Source organism: Sarcophilus harrisii, chromosome 3 (genome assembly GCF_902635505.1).
Source record: "Sarcophilus harrisii chromosome 3, mSarHar1.11, whole genome shotgun sequence".
In the NCBI taxonomy this organism is placed as follows: domain Eukaryota; kingdom Metazoa; phylum Chordata; class Mammalia; order Dasyuromorphia; family Dasyuridae; genus Sarcophilus; species Sarcophilus harrisii.
Window position 1 is genome coordinate 277,391,112 of NC_045428.1, and position 21,803 is coordinate 277,412,914.

At 35.1% G+C, this 21,803-nt stretch overlaps 1 protein-coding gene across 1 annotated transcript in view; it reads left to right on the forward strand.

Annotated features, from left to right (window-relative positions):
* Nucleotides 1–21,803, forward strand: part of CMSS1 (cms1 ribosomal small subunit homolog) — a 256,396-nt gene that overhangs the window by 222,540 nt on the left and 12,053 nt on the right. The window contains exons 3-5 of the mRNA XM_031959563.1: nucleotides 7,667–7,750; nucleotides 9,800–9,929; nucleotides 20,954–21,013. Coding sequence (XP_031815423.1) covers nucleotides 7,667–7,750; nucleotides 9,800–9,929; nucleotides 20,954–21,013 — 274 coding nt within the window. The remainder of the gene's footprint in view (nucleotides 1–7,666; nucleotides 7,751–9,799; nucleotides 9,930–20,953; nucleotides 21,014–21,803) is intronic.

Sequence of the window (21,803 nt, forward strand, 5' to 3'; positions counted from 1 at the left end):
AGTGACATTTTGACCTCTTCCCATAAGTCTGTGAGAAACTTTACCTCCCATGAGATCAGTGGAAGCAGATATTATATTTATAACATTTTATTTTCAAAAAAGATTTATAGTCATTTAAAGCTTTACCTGCTATTCATCACAAACTGGCAAATCCCAGTTTTCCAAGGATAGAATTATTTGTTGATTTATTGAGTAGTTTATGATCAGATTCAAAAGTATGCTAAAAAGAGGATTCTAGTAAATTCAGATTTTTGACATCATTAAAAAAAAACCTACATATTCTCCTTTTGAATTCTTTTTATATTCTATTGAAGGTATTTTTTGTTTTGTTTTTGTTAATCTTCAAAACGCTCTGTTTCTATTTAAAGATATGGTCTGTTCTTGTCCTTGTGTTGTTTTCCACAGGAGACCATATTGAAATCCCTCAGTCTCACCCAGTTCCCTTAATGAAGAGCATCCATATCCATTCAGTATTCATGCAAGAGTCTTAACTCTGCAAGGAGCTACTGGCTCACGGCACTAGCTCCACAAAGTTGGATGTATTAATGGTACCATGCTTTAATGAGCTCAGTAAATAAGTTCTCTATTCTTTTGAGTAGCTGATAGGAGAACCATGTGATTGTTTGAATCTTTTCATAAATCTAATTGCATATAGTTGCTAAGTATAATAAAGCATTTTTATCCAAATGATTGGCCCAGCCTTACCTTTTATCTCATGGATTGGATGGAATGGGACCCTGTAACTAAAATCATTCCCAGATATTTGGCCAACATAATGGTGTTCTGACTTATCTGCCTTCTGAACTTAAAAGTTCAGATCATAAAACTCCTTTCCCCCACGTCCTTTGTGAAAAAATGGAAAATGTTTCTAGTGCCTGCTTTCACAGCCTTAAATATTAGTGACTTTGAGATAATGTGTTCATTGCATCCAATTTTCTTATCTTTTTGCATCATAGCTTAACCTGTTGGCATAATTATCAAAAGCTTTGATATCTTATGGCATTATCTGATAGTTTCTGAGATATATTAGTGGCCCCCTAATTCATGAATATCAACAACACAAGAACAGCTCTCTTAAATGAAACTATTCAATCTTGGATAAGTGGGGTAGCTAGGTGACACAATGGATTGAGTATGGACCTAGAGTCAGGAAGATTCGTCTTCCTGAGTTCAAATCCATCTTTAGAGACTTACTAGCTCTCTGACCCTGAGCAAGTTCTATAACCTTGTTTGTATCAGTTCCCTCCCTCGGCTGTAAAATGAGCCAGAAAAGGAAATGGCAAACCATTCCAATTTCTTTCCCAAGGTGGACATGACTGAAATGACTAAACCAACCTTAGATTAAAAACTGAAACTATCCTTATATGAGGGGAGGGTTTTTTTTTTTTTTTTTTAATTTGCAAGGCATTTGAAGTTAAGCAACTTACTTAAGGTCACACTTAACTTAGATATCTGAGTTACATTTGAACTCAGGTCCTCCTAACTTCAGGGCTGGTACTCTCCCCATTATACCATCTAGCTGTCCCTATTTTTAAGCAAGAGAGATCATAACACCAGTTCTTCAGTTCTAATGTATTTTTCTATTGACATGTTTCTATATTGGCAGAGAAGGCCCCAGAATCTCAAGATTTCTTCATGTTACTCAATTCCTGAATATTTAAAATCTACACTTCTAGCTAAAACCGAGCCCCAAATTGTTTAACTGTGGCCTTGGTAATTACACAGAAGGAATCATATGGAACCATGTCTGCTGCTGGCTTTGGCCCATGTTCATCTTTAAATAGCTCATTGAATTTGCAGATTGTCTGCAGTCCCATAATGAAAAGCCTTGTCTGTAATCTTTTTAAAAGGAGGTGGTGAGGCAAGATTTACACTGATTACCCATTCTCCCATTGGTAGCAAGTATTCCCAGTTGGAATGGAAACTGAAAGGGGAAACTTGGAATCTTTTTATTTTATATTTTAGATCTTGGCAAGATGTTTTAAAATATTGAGTAAAAGAACCCAACACAGGAAGCATTTTATATTCTGCTTATGATTAATAAATAAAGAATTTGAGGCATTCTATTTCATAAATCAAGGTCTTAGTCCAAATATCCTGTTTTTCTACATTTAAAAAAAACAGTATAAAAATAGAGCTAAACCATGCAAGTCACTCAGGAGTCAAATCAACAGGCTGTCTGTTTGAGCAAGTAGGAGTGGTAAGGATGATACCTTCGTAGAAACTTTAGCATGAGCATCATTATACTAATATTGTTATCTTGTAACAATGTTGTACTAATAAATTGTGAAGATTTTGATCCAGTTGAGTAGAAATGCAGTCCATCTCTGGTTTTCTGAATTAAATAGGGAGAAGCTTAGAAAATGCAAAATAATAATCTGCTAAGCAATCACATTTATTTGAGATTTGAAATTAGACAATTTTATTTCCATTCTTAGAACTGTGGTAACAAGACAGCAAATCTTGCTATCACATCATATTTGTGTCCCACTTGTATGGGCATGAAGTCTTTACAATATTTTTTTAACCATTTAAGCTTTACCCAAAGATTTCAGCATTAGATTTTTTTAAAAAATTAATACTTTTTGCAGGTATATAATTTTTCTTATTTCTCTCTCCCAAATTGAACCCTCTATTATTACAAAGAAAAACAAGTAAAAGCATCTAATTAAAAATCTAATTAAATTAATTAATCTAATTTTAAAAACTTCATCTGACATTAGATATACTGTTTTTTTCCTAGTGGTCTCTTTTCTACTATATTGTATTTCCTCTTTGCCAAGACCTTCATTGATATTTCCATTACATTTATTGTTGTCATCACTATATATTTTATTCTTTCCCAATTTATGCACATCTTCTTTTTTTCGCTGAATTCTTCTTATCCATAATATCTTACTGCATAATTCATATAACATCATTTTTACAGCTGTTCATTAATCAGCTGGCATCCACTTTGCTTTCAGTTACTTGTTGGTTCATTGACTGTTCTTTATAGTTGAAGAGGACCAAAATGACTTCATTATCTCAGAGGGTCAATGAGACTGATCACACCAAAACGAGCTCCCAAGCCTCTACCACAGGTTGGGCACATTGAACATTTGAATGGAGAGTCTCCAAATTTGGGTCTCTCACATTTCTTTTGAGTTACTGCAGTTCTGCTTTGAGCTACTGAAGTTCTGCTTAGCTCACACAGCACAGTGCTTTCCTTGATGCCAGTATGCCAAGCTGAATAAACCTATGTCAGTATCTCCCACAAAGTTTTTCAGAGACCTTGAGCATGTTTCTCTAATGCTTCTTCTGACCAACATCTGAGCTCTTGCCTTGAGTGAGTTCTCCATCTTTTAGGCAAATGTACATTTGGCTTTGGAACAACATGGCCAGTCCATTGGAGTGCACTTTCTGCAGTAGTTATTTGCCACCCAAAAGAATGTTGCTGTTTACCAGAACTTTGTGTCTGTCTTTGACTTTCTTATATTGTGTATCTGTTTACAATTCAGACAGCTTTCTCGCATAATTCCTAGAATGATTGTACCATTTCACATCTGTACCAACCCCACAGTAGTGTGTCTTTCCTTCCACAATCCCTCAGGCAACATAGATTTTTCCCATCTTTTTCAGTTGATGTAGAGACTAAGGTTGTTTTAATTTTTATTATTGTTATTGTACTATAAGTAATTTGAAACACATGATCTTAATAGTCAATAAAATAAGTAAATAATAAAAGTTTTAATAATTACAGTTTTTACCTAAGATTCATATTCTTTGATCACTTATCTATTTCAAAATGATTCTTTTTTGTTATATATTTTTGTCAATTCTGTTTATTTTTCATCTTAATCTTTATCAGTGGGGTTAAATAGAGATGCTTTTCCCTCTCTGAATTTTTTCCTAATTCAGTTCTTATGATTTTATTCATGAAAAATATTTTAATTATATGTAGTGAAAGCTATTTCAACTTTCATATTCTTCTCTAACCACTTGTTTCCTGAAGAATTCTCTCTTAGCTATAGACATTAAAGGCTGATTTTGTTGTCTTTTATTTTTTAATGGTATGACCTTTTATATTGGGTAGGTAGGTGATACAGTGGATAGAGTGCTGGGCCTGATGTCATGAAGATTCGTCTTCTTGGATTCAAATTTGACCTCACAACCTTACTAGTTGAGTAAATCAGGGCAAGTCACTTAACCCTGTTTGCCTCAGTTTCCTCATTTGTAAAATGAGCTGGAGAAGAAAACAGCAAACCACTCCATTATCTTTGCCAAGAAAACCCCAAACGAAGTTATGAAAATCCAGACATGACTGTAATGACTAAACAACCACAGAATGGGGTCTGATCCTGATTTCTGCTGTTCTTCTTCCAGTTTTCCTAGCAGTTCTTTGTCAAAAAGGAAGTCATCCATTTATTGTTCTTGGTTTTATTAGTACTAAACTACAATTTTCTGTTGTTTAATTATTCAGGTGCTTAATTAATTGGTTGATTTTTAAGTCAGAAATCTTGGCTTTAAAACAGTCAACAAATATAGCAACCTAGTCTTTGACAAACCCAAAGATCCCAGGGCTTTTGGGATAAGAACTTACTGTTTGATAAAAAATTGCTGGGAAAATTGGAAACTAATATGGCAGAAACTAGGCATTGATCCATACTTAACTCCGTACACCAAGATAAGGTCAAAATGGGTTCACGACCTAGGCATAAAGAATGAAATTATTAATAAATTAGAGGAACACAGGATAGTTTACCTCTCAGACCTGTGGAAGGGGAGGTCTTTATGACCAAAGCAGAACTAGAGATCATTACTGATCACAAAATAGAAAATTTTGATTATACCAAACTGAAAAGTTTTTGTACAAACAAAACTAATGCAGACAAGATCAGAAGGGAAGCAATAAACTGGGAAAATATTTTTACAGTCAAAGGTTCTGATAAAGGCCTCATTTCCAAAATATATAGAGAATTAACTCTAATTTATAAAAAATCAAGCCATTCTCCAATTGAAAATGGTCAAAGGATATGAACAGACAAGTCTCAGATGAAGAAATTGAAACTATTTCTAGTCATATGAAAAGATGCTCCAAGTCATTATTAATCAGAGAAATGCAAATTAAGACAACTCTAAGATACCACTACACACCTGTCAGATTGGCTAAGATGACAGGAAAAATAATGATGATTGTTGGAGGGATGCGGGAAAACTGGGACATTGATGCATTGTTGGTGGAGTTGCGAACGGGTCCAACCATTTTGGAGAGTAGTTTGGAACTATGCTCAAAAAGTTATCAAACTGTGCATACCCTTTGATCCTGCAGTGTTACTACTGGGATTATATCCCAAAGAGATTATAAAGAAGGGAAAGGGACCTGTATGTGCACGAATGTTTGTGGCAGCCCTTTTTGTAGTGGCTAGAAACTGGAAATTGAATGGATGTCCATCAGTTGGAGAATGGCTGAATAAATTGTGGTATATGAAAATTATGGAATATTACTGTTCTGTAAGAAATGACCAACAGGATGATTTCAGAAAGGCCTGGAGAGACTTACACGAACTGATGCTGAGTGAAATGAGCAGGACCAGGAGATCATTATATACTTCAACAACAATACTAAATGATGACCAGTTCTGATGGATCAGGCCATCCTCAGCAACGAGATCAACCAAATCATTTCTAATGGAGCAGTAATGAACTGAGCTAGCTATGCCCAGAAAAATAACTCTGGGAGAGGACTAAAACCATTACATTAAATTCCTCAATCCCTATATTTATGCACACATGCATTTTGATCTCCTTCACAAGCTAATTGTACAATAATTCAGAGTCTGATTCTTTTGTACAGCAAAATAATGTTTTGGTCATGTATACTTATTGTGTATCTAAGTTATATTTTAATATATTTAATATCTACTGGTCATCCTGCCATCTGGGGGGGGGGGGGGGTAAGAGGTGAAAAATTGGAACAAGAGGTTTGGCAATTGTTAATGCTGTAAAGTTACCCATGTATATATCCTGTAAATAAAAGGCTATTAAATTTAAAAAAAAAAAAAAAAAAAAGAAATCTTGGCTTTAAACCCTAGCTCCCTGTTCTTTATTATTTACGCAGTCTTGGACAAATCAATTCATTTCTCATAACCTCAGAATTTTAAAGATAAGGGAACTGAGGGAAGACCATGTGATAAATGGAGATAATTAGACTTGCTTCAAAAGACATGAGTTTGAATTCTGCCTCAGACACTTATTAGCTTTTGGGATTGTGGGCAAATCATTTTATCTTTCAGCCTTAATTTATTTTTCTGTTAAATGAACATAATAGCATTAATAGCACTAATCATACAGGATTGTTATGAGACTCAAATGAAATGAAATGAAAGATATGTGAAAATTCTTCAGAAAGCTTAAAATGCTATGTAAATATTAGATTTTTTTCATTATTGCTCTTGTTATTCCTTACAATTTAAAATCTATGATCCCCTAATCTTTCTATTGAATCCTGCAGATAGGCATTTATTTATTCATTCATCCAAAAAAAAAATTTTTTTTTTGAGGCAATTGGGGTTAATTGGCTTGCTCAGGGTCACACATCCAGGAAGTGTTAAGTGTCTGAAACAGATTTGAACTCAGGTCCTCCTGATTTAAGGGCTGATGCTTTATCCACTGAGCTATCTAGCTCTCCCCCAAGAAACATTTTTAAGTGTATTAAGTGCTAGGTTCGTGTGATAAAAAACGAAAAGAAAGGAATCTAACAACTGGAAAATTAGAAGAGGCCTTTTGCAGGAGATGATATTTGAGGTGAGCCTTGGACGCAGTTAGGAGGTGTAGAAGGTAGAATGTAAGCAGAAGCACAGAGAAAGGAGATGTGGGAACCACAAGCAGACCCCGTTGGCCAGAGCAGAGTGTGAGAAGAAGGGCAATGAGCAATGAACAAAGGTGGGATAGAACCCAATCATGAAGCCAATAGATTAGGTTAAATTGTCATTTTTTATTATATTGACTTTGCTTAGCCATGAGCAATAAACATTACTTCAAATCTGAATTATTTGTATAAAAAGTGTCTTTGTTTATATTCCTTTTAGCAGGTATAGTCTCAGGTATTTATACTGCCTTGTTATTTTAAATGGTCTAAAGTAATGTTGGATAATATTACTGACCTATGTAGTTGACACAGTAATGTTGCTGACAATGTAGTTTCCCTATTTTTGTCTTTTAATTAAATCTATTTTTAACTTTAACTCTGAGATCATGATTATCACTTCTACCTTTTTACATAAAAATTTCCATTTTTGACCTTTATTTTTTATCTTTGTGTGAATTTTCATTTTTGTAGCATTTCCTTAAAGCAACGTATTGTTAAATTCAAATTTTTAATCTGATAACAGTTTCTATTTCATAGATAAATTCATCCCATTCCATTCTAATACAATTATATTAGATATAATATAATTATAAAATATATACAAAAATATAATAATAATATAATTCTTGTTATATATTCTTTCTACTTGATAATCTATCTAACTGCAGTCCCTGCAAAATAGTACATTATTGTTTTGCAAGTACCCTCTCCATTTTTAGAGTAATATCATGACACTTTGAAGACTATATGGTAAAAGATACTCTAGGAGAATTATCATTTTCCCAGCTTTCACTCAAAACTGAAACCCTTTCTCAGTTTGCTTTACAGCCCCAAGAATGTTTCCTGTTGCGAGCAAAAGAAAAGAAAGAGAAGACCTCCAAGACCAAGAAGAGACGAAAGGTATTGCTTACACTTAACTAAACAACAGTTGGGAGTTCTCTTGCCAACTCATACCATCTCTGTACTTTAAAGCTAGTTATAGTCTTTGGACTAGAAAGGACTCCCAGAGGTCATTGAGTATCCATTTCTCAGCTATAGAGTGTGGCTAAACCATCCCAGCTATGCTAGTCAATAATTTTCCAAAGAATAGGATCCATCTTCCCTTGATGATTCTTCCCAATACTTAGTGTAGTATACTTCAAAACAGTTCCCTCTGAACCTATAGCCTAAAAATAACCTTGCTTCACTTGTATAGAGAGACCCTCAGTGTCCCGTTTAACACAGCTGAAAGTCAATTTAGTACTTGTCAATCTGAACATCAGAGTCAAGCCACCAAACACTTATTTGGTGCCTGCTGTGCCAGGGCTAAGAAAGGCAAGACAGTCCCAGCCCACAGAGAATTCTAATGGATGAGGCAATAAGCAGATAACTGTAAAAACAAGTTAATCACAGAATACATGAAAATAAACAGCAGAGGGAAGGCACTAGTAGAGGGACATCAGGAAAGATTTAGAAGGGGGGGATGTTAGCTGGAACCTAAAGGAAATCAGGGAAGTAAAGAGTAAAGGTGAGGAAAGAGAACCGGTGAAAATGGACAGAGTTGCCAAACTAGATGTCTCAGGGTCCCTGGGTCACAGAATAAGATGTAAGAAGACTAAAGAGGTAGCAGGTGGCCAGTTTATGAAGCTCTTTAAATGCCAAACAGAAGATTTATGTTTGGAAGACAGATACCACTATAAATTCCTCCATATATATAGATATCAATATATAGAGAGATAGAGATAAATAGATACATCTATAGGGGAGTGAGTGTGTGTGTGTGTGTGTGTGTGTGTGTATAAATATATTCAACTTTGGAAATACAATGGTGAACATAAACCTAATTCTGAAGAAAACAGCAGCAGAGTTTTCTGCCTGCCAAAAAGTGAAAAGATATTTTATGGAAGGTAAGTAGAAGTATTTGGGCCTAAAGGAAAGAAGATGGACTCCAACCAATTACTTAAAAGTGTGCTTTTAGAAAGCTCTGTGGATGTATGCATGTGCTTTCAAGGGGCCCAAATAGGAAGATGGAATGATACGCCAGGCTCACTGAGACTTGGCATGTCCTAGAAAGAAAGGAGTTCTATTCTTTTTGTACTGGTTCCTATGCCAGTAGTCTTCTGAAATGGCACAACTTGAGTGTTCAAGGTCGGGGCTATAGTTAGATAATTCTGGCTGAGGTCAACTCAAAATGTGACCACCAATGACAGTTTTTTTTTTTTTAACATTTCATACTTTTAGCAGGATTCTTAACCACTGGGGACTGTAACAAGGAAATAAAAATAATATAGGACAGAAAGGGAGGATAGGAAGCAGCAAACAATGGCCCCAAAGAGGGACCTTGTCTGTCTGAACAGATGAAAGAAGATAGATTTCCTATCCTTGCTGTTATCTGAAGGTTTCCCATCATGCTTCTGTTTATTGCTAGGGATGTCTTCCCAAATTTTAGTAAGCGCTCTCACTTCTCTCAATTTTTACCATGTCCCCAGAAAAAACAACTTGGGGCATGGAACTTCCCAAGTCTACACAAGAATTTTTTCAGAGAAGCCCTTCCAGTAAATAATTTCATAACTACAGAAGCCTAAAAAAGTAGAAACAAGAGAAATGAGGGCCTCTGCGCTTTATGAGAGTTTTCCATGTTACCAAGCAGCCTTGTCTATCTTTATCTAAATGAAAATAAGGTCATGTTAAGTTACTAGAAGCTAAGTTCTCATAGGAGACATGGAACCCAGAGCCAAACAGAGCCATAGGGTCAGCTCTTCATTCTTTGAAGTATTTAGTTATACCAGGAAATCTTAAAAGTTCTTTTTTTCAAATGTGTTTATTTGGGTTCACATTCAAATTTGAGTTCTCACTGGAGACATTCATTCCTCTCACTGGATTTTAAAATGCTATTAAAAATCAACCCATCAAAGGGCAAATACATTCTTAACCTTCACCTTCCTCCTCTTCTTTCTTTCCAATCCTTAGAAGAAAATTTCTGATGTTCTTGCAAAATCAGAACCCAAACCAGGAACCCCAGAAGACCTGCAAAAACTGGTGATGGATCAGTTGAGCATCAAGCATTCAGTGATTGAATTAGAAGAACTGAAACTGCCAGGTAGAACCAAGCATCAATGAAAGGATATTTGATTGTCTGGAATTTGGGGCACACAACTATTTTTCCTATGTACACCTGTTTCTTTTGTATTGTTGATAAAGCCCTTTAGGAACAAGGTAAAATTCATCATTTTCTAGATTTTTTTATGCGCTCAGAAGAATTAGCTCATCTGAAAACTAAGCTGTAGTTGGAGATTTTTTCTTCCAAAGATAGTATAATTTCCAGCATAGTTTTCAAATTCTTATCTTCATTTTCAAAGGAAAGAAAACAGAGATATTCTATTGTTAAGTCCTGAATAATGCAAATGACTAAGTCCAGGAAATGGTCATATTATTCAAACTTGCACTGCATATTTCTCTTAGGTTGGAGCCAATTAGCATGTTCTACATAATTATTACTTCTAGTAGTATGAATTGAAATGCATAGAGCCACTTCATGCAAATCATTATTTGAAATAACTGTGATCTAGCTGATATTATAATCATAGTGGTAACCAGTGTTTAACATTATATGTGTTCTCTTATATTTTTATTGACTTTGTTAAATATTTCCCAGTTAGGACCAATTTCCATGGTCTTGGGGAATATTGCTGCTCCCTGAAACCCTGAACATGAGTTTTAAGTTTGACACTTGTTGACTAGATAATACTCTGCACATCTTTAACTAACATTCCTGATTCCCCTAGTTGTTGGTGCTTTCTCCTCCCTCTTCACTTAGCTTATTTGTTAATATGTTGTATTCCCCTCCATAAAATGCATGCTCCTTAAAAAGGGAGGAACTGAGTACTTTAAGGTTCCATTCAGTTTTAAAGTGATGCTTCTGGAATTCTTTCCTTTTGTGCTTCACATATCTCAATACTCAGCCAATGAAGCAGTAAACATTTGTTAATATATGTAGCACCTCTCTTCTCAGGGCAAAAAAAAAAAAAAATGGAAATTGAAGGGATGTTCATCAATTGGCAGTGGCTGAATAAACTGTGGTATGTTTATGATTTAGTATTCCTGTATGTGCTGTGGGAAATGATGAGCAGGATACTTTCAGAAAAAACCTATAAAGTCTTCCATGAACTCAAACAAAATGAAATATACTCTATACAAAGTAATAATAATGTTTTTAGATGACAACTGTAAATGACTTTTCTGTCTCAGTAGTACAGTAATCCACAACTACTCTGAGGGGCTTGTGTCTGAATATAAATTAAAGCATTAAAAATAAATATATTTGTTAACTGCCAGGCAGTGTATTAATTGCTGGATTACAAAAAGGAGGTTACAATCTAATGATAACACAGTGCTTTGCATATAATCAGTTCTTAACTAATTAATTCTAGTTGGGTTGGATTGACTATGAATATAGAGTCATTCTGTTAAGCTGAAATGGCAATCAGATAATCAGACATAGTCATAAATCATTGTTTTTGAACCTTAATACATTCATAAAAATCATATGATGACAAAATAGCCATTATATATAAAATATATATTTTATTACAAAATATATGTAAATACACAAAATTTATAATATATCTTTATATATATAAAATAGATAAAGAGAATCACTTTTTGGTGGTGGCAGTAAATCATAATAATAATAATAATAACAACATATTTTTAAGAGTTTTATTTGGCTGCTACCCATGCATGGCAAAGCACTCCAATATCTCTACCCAAAAAAAATCCCAAATGGGGTCATGATAAGTTGAACCCAACTCAGAACAACTCAATAATTACAACCCTCATATCTGGAATGCTCTCCTTCCTCCATTCCAACCACTGACCTCCTGGCTTTCTCTAAGTCCCATCTGAAATCTTTATTTTCTGCAGAAAGCCTTCCCTAACTCCTCTTAATATATCTGACTTACCTTTGTTAATTATTTCCCATTTATCCTTGTTTTATATATATATATATATTTGTTTACATATTTCTCTCATTTAGCTATAAGTTCTCTGAGGACAGGGCCTATCTTTTCCCTCTTTTTAAATCCCCAAAGCTTAGCCCAATACCTAGCACATAGTCAGTCCTTAATAAATGTTTGTTGATTGATTAACAGTGTTTTAAATTTTGAAAAGTGTTTTACAAGTATTATCTCTTTTAAGCCTCACAACAACTCCAGGAGTTTGATCCTATTGTCCTCCCCATTTTACAGATGAAGAAATTGAGACAGACGAAGATGAAATGACTTGCAAAAGATTAATAGCCAAGCAATGTATAAAGCTGTATTTAGTATAGTGTGTATAGTATCGTATAGTGTAGAAGTGTGACTTTAGTCAAGTCTTCTTCACTGCAAGTCTAGGACTCTACCCATTGTGCCACCTACTTGCCTTATACATTTTATTTATGCCTTTTCCTTTATATCACAGTCATTTCAAAACCCATCCATCTCCCAAATTTATCCCTCCCTGACAAAGAAAAACTGCATCTGACTGTATATAGTGGTCTGCTGTACTAGTCTAATCATGTTTCATTATCTGTTTTCTGGGACATTTATCAGTTTTTCACTTACAGTAAGTGTAACTTATCAATAGTAAATTTTCACAAAAACAGTTAACATTGTAATCATCTTGTACATGGATCTCTTGATTTTCCTTATTTTATTTTCAATTTATAGAAATCTTCCTGTGTTTCTCTGAATTCTCTCTGAATTTGTCATTTATTACTGCACAATAATGTTCTATTCCATTAATATATGATGATTTTTTTCAACCGTTCCAATGACCCATTGGCTTGTTTTCAGTTTTGTGCTGCCACCATATTCCATTAGATATCCAACATCTTTCATATCCTTCATATCCATAACTCCAACCATTCTTTCCCTGATACATAGTAGGTAATGTGATGCAGCCATGGTCAGGAATGATGAGAACCTGTTTCCACTGGCAACCTATCAAACACACAAAGGGAGGATACCTGGGACTATCTTGTCAGCAAGATCAAGGCTTACTCTACTCACCAAATCAAATAAGGGACTCTTCTTCCTCCAGCATGCACACTTATGCATGCAAATTTGTTCTGGCCTGAAACCCTCCCTAACTCTCCAGACTCTGCCCTAACCTTTACCCTCTGACCTTTAAGCAGTCCCCTTCTCTTACAGCCCACAGCTAAGTCATTTTGATTTACTCCTGCACTTTCTTATAAAAATAAAAGGCTTCTTGTGGCCATGATAATGCCTTTGTGAGTTTCTCAAATTCCAAACCACTCTCCCAGAACCTGGTGTTTCATTAGTAGGCACTTAATAAATGCTCACAGACTGACTAATGTATCTTCATCCCCCTCTACATGCACACGCATGCACACACACACACACACACACTCTATTTTCCAATCAAACTGGAATATTTGCAATGTCCTATATACAACATACCCTCTCTCACACCTTTGCATTAATTGTCTCCCATGCCTGAAAGGCACTCCTTTCTCACCTCACTTCTTGGAATTACTTTCTCTTTTTGAGATTGAGCTCCAATTCTTTTTTTTTTTTTTAATTGAAGCTTTTTATTTTCAAAACATATGTTTTGAAAAAAAAAAATATATATATATAGCTATACATATTTATACAATTATCTTGCTGCACAAGAAAAATCAGCTCAAAAAAGGAAAAAAAAATAAAAAATAAAATTCAAGCAAGCAACAAAAGAAGTAAAAATGCTATATTGTGATGCACATTCACCCACAGTCCTCTCTCTAGATATATAGATGGCTCTCTTCCTCACAAGATCATCCAATTCTACCTCTTAAAAAAGGCCTAATTTGGGGCAGCTAGATGGAACAATTGATAGAACACAGGCCCTGCAGTCAGGAGGACCTGAGTTCAAATGTGGTCTCAGACATCCTAGCTGTGTGACCCTGGGCAAGTCACTTAATCTAAATTGCCTCTGCAAAAAAAAAAAAAAAAAAAAAAAATTGATTTCCACATGCCTCCACCTAGTTGCTTTCTTTTTCTACATAGTTTACATTTAGTTTTTTCTTGAACATATCCTCTTCCCCCATCCCCACAATATGTAAATTTCTTGAGAGCAGATCTATTTTGCTTTTGCTGACATATTGTAGGTGCTTAATAAATGCTTACTGAATTGAATAAATTGAAGTTTTCTTACTCCAAGGCCCATGCTCTCTTCATTCTTAATATCCTAATTCCATCAACATATATAAGTTTAGTAAGTTCTACCTATATTGACCCACATTCTCCCTATAATGATTTATTTTATAATTGCTGGCATCTTTCTTCATTAGGCTTTACTAGTTCATAAAAATGGAATCTATTTAGCCTAATCAGGTGAGAAATTATGATTTGGGTTTTTTCTTTCTTTCTTTTTGAAGCTAAAGCCATTTGTCATACTGCATTCTTAACACCTTTTTGACCTTTTGAATCTCTACAGGGCAACCATTTTTAAAATAATAATTATATTGAGAATGTTAAATCAATACAACTATCATAGACAAATTTGCTCTTCATTCCTGGACGTTAGCTAGGCCAAATACTTAGACACATACGTCTTAATTTGTTTACATTTAACTTTTAAATTCAGAAATTTCCTAATGCCTTGACTGCCTAAAGTATTCCTATTTGTCCCAAAAAGTGTCAGGAAATCTGAACAAGCCATCTCTCAACTTTAGAAATTTTCTTAGGTTGTCCCTCTTATCTGGCATTCTAAATCCTACCTTCTACAGGTAACCTTTCCAATCCTCCTTCATTTTAGTAACTTTCCTCTATTAATAATTTCCTATTTATTCTGTACATAGTTTATTTCTACATAGTTACTTGCTTATTGTCTCTCCCATTAAACTGAATTCCTTGTGATCAAAGACTGTCTTTTGCCATTGTATCTCTCACATTTAACCTAGGACCTGGCATATAGTAGACAATTAATGTTTACTGACTGAATATTGACTAACTCAAATGAAAATTAATTTTATCTAATTTAAGAATTGGGCTGTTAATAGATGTCATTAAGTTGAAATGGAGAAATAGCAAAATTAAAAAGTTGTTCTGTATAGACTGCTGACAGAGGAGCATCTTTTCATGTACTACTCTTTTCTTTATCAAGGTTAACTTGATTTCCTCTTCCCATAAGGTTAAATTTTCTTGAAGCCTGGAAAAACAGAAAAAGGGTCTGGCCTCTAATTTTTATGATTCCTTTGTGACATGCTTTTTATAAACACACATTAGGTTTGGAGAAACAATTTCCCCTGTCTGGTTCCAGTCCAGCAAGAAAACCCTTTAGGCTGATGAAGCAACCTATTTCCACGTGAATGGTATCTGGTGTCTGAGATTTGCCAAGCCCAAACTACTCCAACAGCTGTCAGAAATCATTCCTGGCAGCAGATGAGGCCAGGGAAAAGCAGTCTTGTCTATGTTGTTTCATCTTATCAGTCAAATGTTAGACATTTTCTGCACAAACTTCAAATGAAGCTTGGTTTTGTCTGTTGCTACTTAGTGGCTTTTTTCCTTTTTCCTTTTTTATTATCTTTTCCTGTGGACATAGGTTCTTCCTAGGGAGGATTTATGAGGTAACGAGACAACTTCTAGTATGGTATGACCCTATGAAAGGCCATGAGCCTTCATTCTCTTATATACAGTAAACTCATTATAATGTCATTTTAAATTTGCAACCCTCTTCTGAGCCATATCCACAATTTTTTTTGTTAAGTTCAGTAGCACCATCCAAGAAGTTTGGAGTTAGGAGGGACCTCAGGTACCATTTAGTCCAATGCATACTTTAAAAAGAATCCTCACAATAACACACCCAAAAACTGAGTCATCTAGCCTCTGCTTGAAAATCACCAGTTAAGAAGAGCCCATTGCCTCCTGAAGAAGCCCATTCCACTTACAAAGAGCTCTGGGTATTCCTAACATCAAGCTTAATTCAACCTCTTTATAACTTATGCTCATTGCTCTGGTTTTGCCCTCTGGTGACCAAATGGAGCAAATCAATTTAATTCTGTCTGTATAGAAGACTCTCACAGACAGTTGTCTAGCCTTAAGCTTTTTCCTCATCTCCAATCACATCTCTGCCTCCCTATCAGATATCTAGAAGTGGATCCCCCTTGACATCTTGAGTTTATCATGCCCCAAAATTGAACTATTTCTCTCAGACTCTCTCTTATTCCCAGGCTCCCTATTATTGTCCAGGGTACCATTCTCCCAGTTCCCAGGTTCAGCACTTCAGTGCAGTCTTTGACCTCTCACCCCCTATATGTAATCAATTGGCAAGTCTTGTCCTTTCTACCATTTGGGCATCTCCTGCCCCAGCTCCTGCTTATCATCCTGCATCTCTTCCCTTAGATTGTGAGCTTCCCAAGGGCAAGAGCTGTCCCCTTAATCATTTGATTGCTCTCCTCTGAGTGTTTCCTAACTAAACCATGTCCTTTCTGAGCTGGGGCCCACAGAACTCAAAACAGTGCTCCAGTCACGCTCGACAAGGACAGTGAAAAGAGATATCGTTATCCCCTCCTTACTCCTGGAAGTTTTTCCTCCACAGCCTAAGATTACATTAGCTATTCAGACTGCTCTCTCATTTAATTGACTCTTATTGAGCCTATACTTTCAGTCGTGTCCAACTCTTCACTACACTATTTGGTTTTTTCTTGGCAGAGATACTGGAGTGGTTTGCCATTTCCTTCTTTACCTCATTTTCTGGATGAGGAAACTGAGGCAGAGTTAAGTGACTTGCCCAAGGTCACACAGCCTATAAGAGTCTAAGGCCAGATTTGAACTCAGAAATATTAGTTTTCCTGACTCTAGGTCTGACACTCTATCCACTGTACCACCTAGCTACCTACATTGAGCTTATAGACTACTCAATACCCTATCTTTCTTTTTTTTTTTCAGATAAATTGCCATCCAGTCTTACTTCATCTCTTTTTATTCTTGTGAAATTCTTTTTAAAACCAAGTTTAAGACATTCTGCTTACCCTCTATTAAATTTCATCTTATTTAATTCATTCTGATATTCTAACTTTTCAAGAACTTGTTAGATTCTGATTATTTAGCAGTTCTGTGTTATCTACTAAGATGAAAAGCATGTCATCTCAAGTCATTGATAACACTGTTCAACAGCATAAGGCCCAGCACAGACCCCAAGGTCCTCCACAGATCTCCCCCTGAGCTGACACTGAACACCTAATCATTCTTCTTGAGGTCAAGGCAACTGACTCCTGCCCCATTCAGTTTTGGGGTGTGTTATTGTGGGTTGATTTTAATGATCTTCCAAAGCTGTGGAAGGAATTAGAAAAGCATAATAGGTTTAGAGTTAAAAGCAATTTTAAAGGCCTTCTCATCCAACTTTCCCATGAGATGAGGAAAGTGGAGGCCCAAAGAAGTACAGGAATTTGCTCAAAATCATATTGCTAGTTAAAGGGAGGATTTGAATCCAAGTTTCACTGATTCCAAGGCCAGCATTCTGTTTTCTACTCTATCCGGCCTAAAAGTTGATTAAGCAATTCCTATTGCTCAGGGAAAAAAAGAAGAAAAAGGGAAGGAATTTACTTTCCTTGAAACATATTATTACATACACAGTGACAAATCAAATCCTGCTTCAAATACTTATTTAGTTGTGATAAGTCATTCAGTCCTTCAAATCCTCAGTTTTCCCAACTATAAAATGGGGGAATGATATCTTCACTAGCCTATTCTAAAAGGATCATTATTGAGGAAAGCACTGTGTTAAGGCTAAAATTTAAGGCTATTATCATTTTATTAAGTTTTTATAATAATATGTTACTTCACTTAACCCCAATTTTCTCAGCAAATAATGATAATAATAATAATAATAATTTGTTTCTTACATCACCAAAACATCCCATGTATGATATCCCTCTTCCTCTCAGAAAGCTATCCTTTATGACAAATAGTATTTTTGGAGAGAAAAAGAAACACAATTGATTGATACTTTTAAGATCTGAAAACATGTGCAATGTGTAGGATCTCTCACCTCTAGAAAGTGATTGATTGGGGGTATCTTTTCATATCTCTTCATTTGACTACTCTTCAATCTTTTTAATTTTGTTATATTGACTTTTCATTGGTTGCTCTATGGTTATTTTTTCCATTTCTAATATTGTAGTCAGTGTGTATATTGTTTTCTTTTTTCTTCCTATTTCATTTTGCATTAGTTCATATAGATCTTTGCATTCTTCTCTGTATACATGACTTACAGATCAGAGAAAAATGATAAAAAGATTTCTCCCCATTTGATCACTTTCCTTTTTATCCTAAATGCTTTAATGTCAGTGCAGAAGCTTTTAATTTTCAGATGCCATCTTCTTCTATATAAATAGTATTATATTCCTTCAGTTACTTTAATCTTTATTTTAAGATAACTGTTTCCACTGGTTCTCTTCTTCTCACTCCCGACCGCATCTTTTCATTTAATGCCCCTTTCCATTTAGGGTTTTGCTTATTAATTACTTTTTCTCTCCTGCTTTTTATCTGGTTATAAAGTTATTATCCCTCTTTTTTTCCTCTCAAATATATTCCCCCTTTTTCTCTTCCCCTTCAACTAGACTGTTCATAAACTTTTCAGTTCATTTTCTGCATCCCTTTCCAAATACAATTTCTCTCCCTCTCTTTATTCTCCATTTTCTCTTTCTGTTTACTTTAAACCCTCATTCTCTGTTTTATAGTCTCTATGATTAGCCGGGCTCTCTCTTTTTTTCTGAATTCTTAATGCATAAAAGCTTCCAAGGTATCCATTCTTGGCTCTTCCTTCTGGGTACCTTCTATTACTGCCTTCTAGTGCTTGACCCATGGATTCCCCTCTCCCAACAGTGCCCATTATTGTGTCAGACTCTCTCTCATCCTGTCCTTGATATTGCAGCTCACCACAAATCAATATTTTTTTGACCATTTTTGTTCTACATTTTCTTTGAAATTTCTTCCCTATCCATGCTCCCCCATTTCTCCAGGTGCCAGTTGTGCCCCAGAAGTTCCAATTGCTCGCCTTTCCAGGACAAGTAGCCTTTTCAGCACCAAATCCTCCAGTGTAATGTCCTCACCTACTTTCACCAACTACCTCTCTTCACTCATAAGAGCATTCAGCAATGGGTTCCCTCCTATCTTCAATCTCCTTCTCTCCTTCCTTTTCCCTCTTTCTCCCTTCTGCTCACCCACTCCCACTAGATTATCACCCACTCTTTTCTCCCACTTCCTGCCCTTTCTTTATGTGCCCTCCCATGTTGTAATCCAATCACACAAAAAAACATTGATACACCTGTAGGCAGAGTATCACCAGGTTCTATCGATAGTATCCCTTCTCTGCCTCTTCACTCTTAACTATCAGAATTCCATCTTTGTGCACATTCAGAAAGAAGTTTCTTACTAATCTTTTTGTTGTTACTCTATTACTGTTTCCTTGCCTGCTGTATTTATTCACTCCTTCATTTCTGTTGTTTGGGTTGTTTGAGTGACAAATCTTTTCAGTTCTGATTTTCTTTCTAAAAGCATTTTAAATTCTTCTTTATTATCGCACAGAATAGGTCACTTTGGGTTGCCCTAAGCACTCTCACTCTTCAGAACACATTCCATTTCCCTCCTCTGTTTTCTAGTAGATGTGTAATAGTCTTGTGTTATTCAGATGTCCTTTCCTTTGTATTTCTTCTGATGCTTTGCAAAACTTGTTCCGGAATTGAGTTGGGAATTTAACCACTTTGTGTGTCTTGGAATTTTTAGTCTAATCTTTGATGTTTGTTTTCTCTGAAGGTGATCTGTGAATTCTTTCGATTAGAATTTCATTTTCTGTTTTGAGAAATTGTGGACAGATCTCTTCTATTATTTCCTTCACTATGGTATTAGTTTTTTTTTTTTTTTTTTTCCCATTTTGTTCTTCTGAGAGACCTGTTGTCTCTGCACATCTGGGCTTTGAGTTCAGGATATTTTCTTGTATATTAGTGAGCATGTTTTCTTTTAACTTTATTTTTTGCTACTCCTGGGTTGTCCTTCACTTTTTGTGCATATATATTCCCAATCTGTTGTTCTCTTCTGTTTCTTTTATGAGACTTGCAGCTTGTTGAAGATTCCAATTTTTCTGTTCTGCTTATCCATTTTTCCATGCAGGGCATAAATTCTGCTCTCATAATTCTCATTTCTCTTTTAAGTCACTTGGGAATATTGTATTGTGCTTTCAGTTCTCCTTAAATTCCACAAAGTCTTGTCATCAAATCATTAAAGATCATTTTATTTTGCAATATTTATCCATAATGCCTGATCTCATTTACTAGATTTCTTTCTTTTAAAAAAATTATTTATGTATTTTAAAATTTCCTTTATTGGTTCATATTTCCTTCTGTTGTTACCATTTTTCTTGTTGATTTATCATGCTTATGTTCAAGGTCTCTAAGTTCTGCCTCCTCTCCTTTTATTTTCCTCATCACTTGCTTCCTGAATTCCTCCCTTCAGATTTTGGTTTCCTTGGGTACTGAATCTCAAAGTGCTTTAAAATCCTCCCACACTGGACAATTCATGGATTACTACATTAGGTCTTGCCCCAAGTGACATTTGGGTAGTACTCAACCCCAGCTGGATACTCACATAGCATCCTGTCCTACTCCCTCTATTCCTTAGTTCTCTCTCCACCACCATTCAGATTCTCTTTTCCTCTGTTGAAGCCCAAGCAAGCCTTCACAACCTGGAGCCAGGGTCTCCATGGCCCTGAAATAGAAGGGAAGATGGAGTTGTAGATATGGATTTTGATTTAAGCCTGTATTATATCCTTGGGTCTACAAGTGTAGCCTTGCTTCTGGAGATGAAGGAGGGGTGCTGGGTGAGCTCAGGGTTAACGAGAGTCAATTCCTGGGTTTGGGCGTTTTGTTTGTTTGTTTGTTTTTAACTTTTGGATTCTGGGAAGCCTACATCATAAAAACAGCTGGAGTTGCTTTATCTTTGTTCGGTAATTAGTATTTTGGACTGATTTGAGAGGTCATTAGGATCAATCTAGTTCACCATCTTATTACTCACATATTAGTTTTTATCATTTTCAGGTAGTATTATTGTTAAAATTCTCTATTAAAACTTTTTTTAATATTTGTAGATTCCTGTTTCCTCCCAGCCAATGATCTGTCTCATAGCCTTTCTTCGTATCTAAAACAACGTAAGTGAACTTCAGTATCCTTTTGTTTTACCAAATTGCCATTATTATGTTGGGGATAATCTTCTTGTTTAAATAAATAATCTACATTATTTAAAAGAAACTCTTCTCTATCCTTGTTTTCTGTTTATATACCTTGACCCAATTTGTCCCCCTTATCTTAAAAGCATTCCCTTCATGTTTTTCCCTGTTAGTTCTCCAGCTTCTTTTAAAGTTTACCTCAGTTGCCATCTCCAACAGGAAGTTTTTCAGTATTTCCCCTAGTTATTTGTGTTCTCTCCCTCCTCAAAGTATTGTGTATTTACTTATGAGTATATGTATTATTTCTCCCAAGTAGAATGAAAGCTTCTTGAAGAGAGGGACAAATTTTCCTTTTATCTTCATATTCCAGTATCTAAGATAATGCTTCCACATATAATAAATGCTTAGTAATTAAATTAAATCAATATTAATCAAATAATGAGTTTAAATTTAATAATAAAGTAATGTCAAATTAATATTAAATTGAATATTAGTCATTATTGTTATTATTAATCAAATCAGTGTGGTTATTAATTAATAGTAATAATTAAATTGAATTTTCTAGTCAAAAGACTATATTTTCAAAACAATTATCTTTAACAGATTTATGTGTAAATAGAAATTCAGTAGTGACCTCGTTCATTTCTGAATTGTTTAAATTTAAGTTTTATGTTGTCTTTGTTTTATGGTTGATTATGAAATGGTAGAGAGTAGACTGAGGGAAGTGGGGGCTTGCCTTTTTTTTTTTTTTTTAAACTTATTAAATGCACGG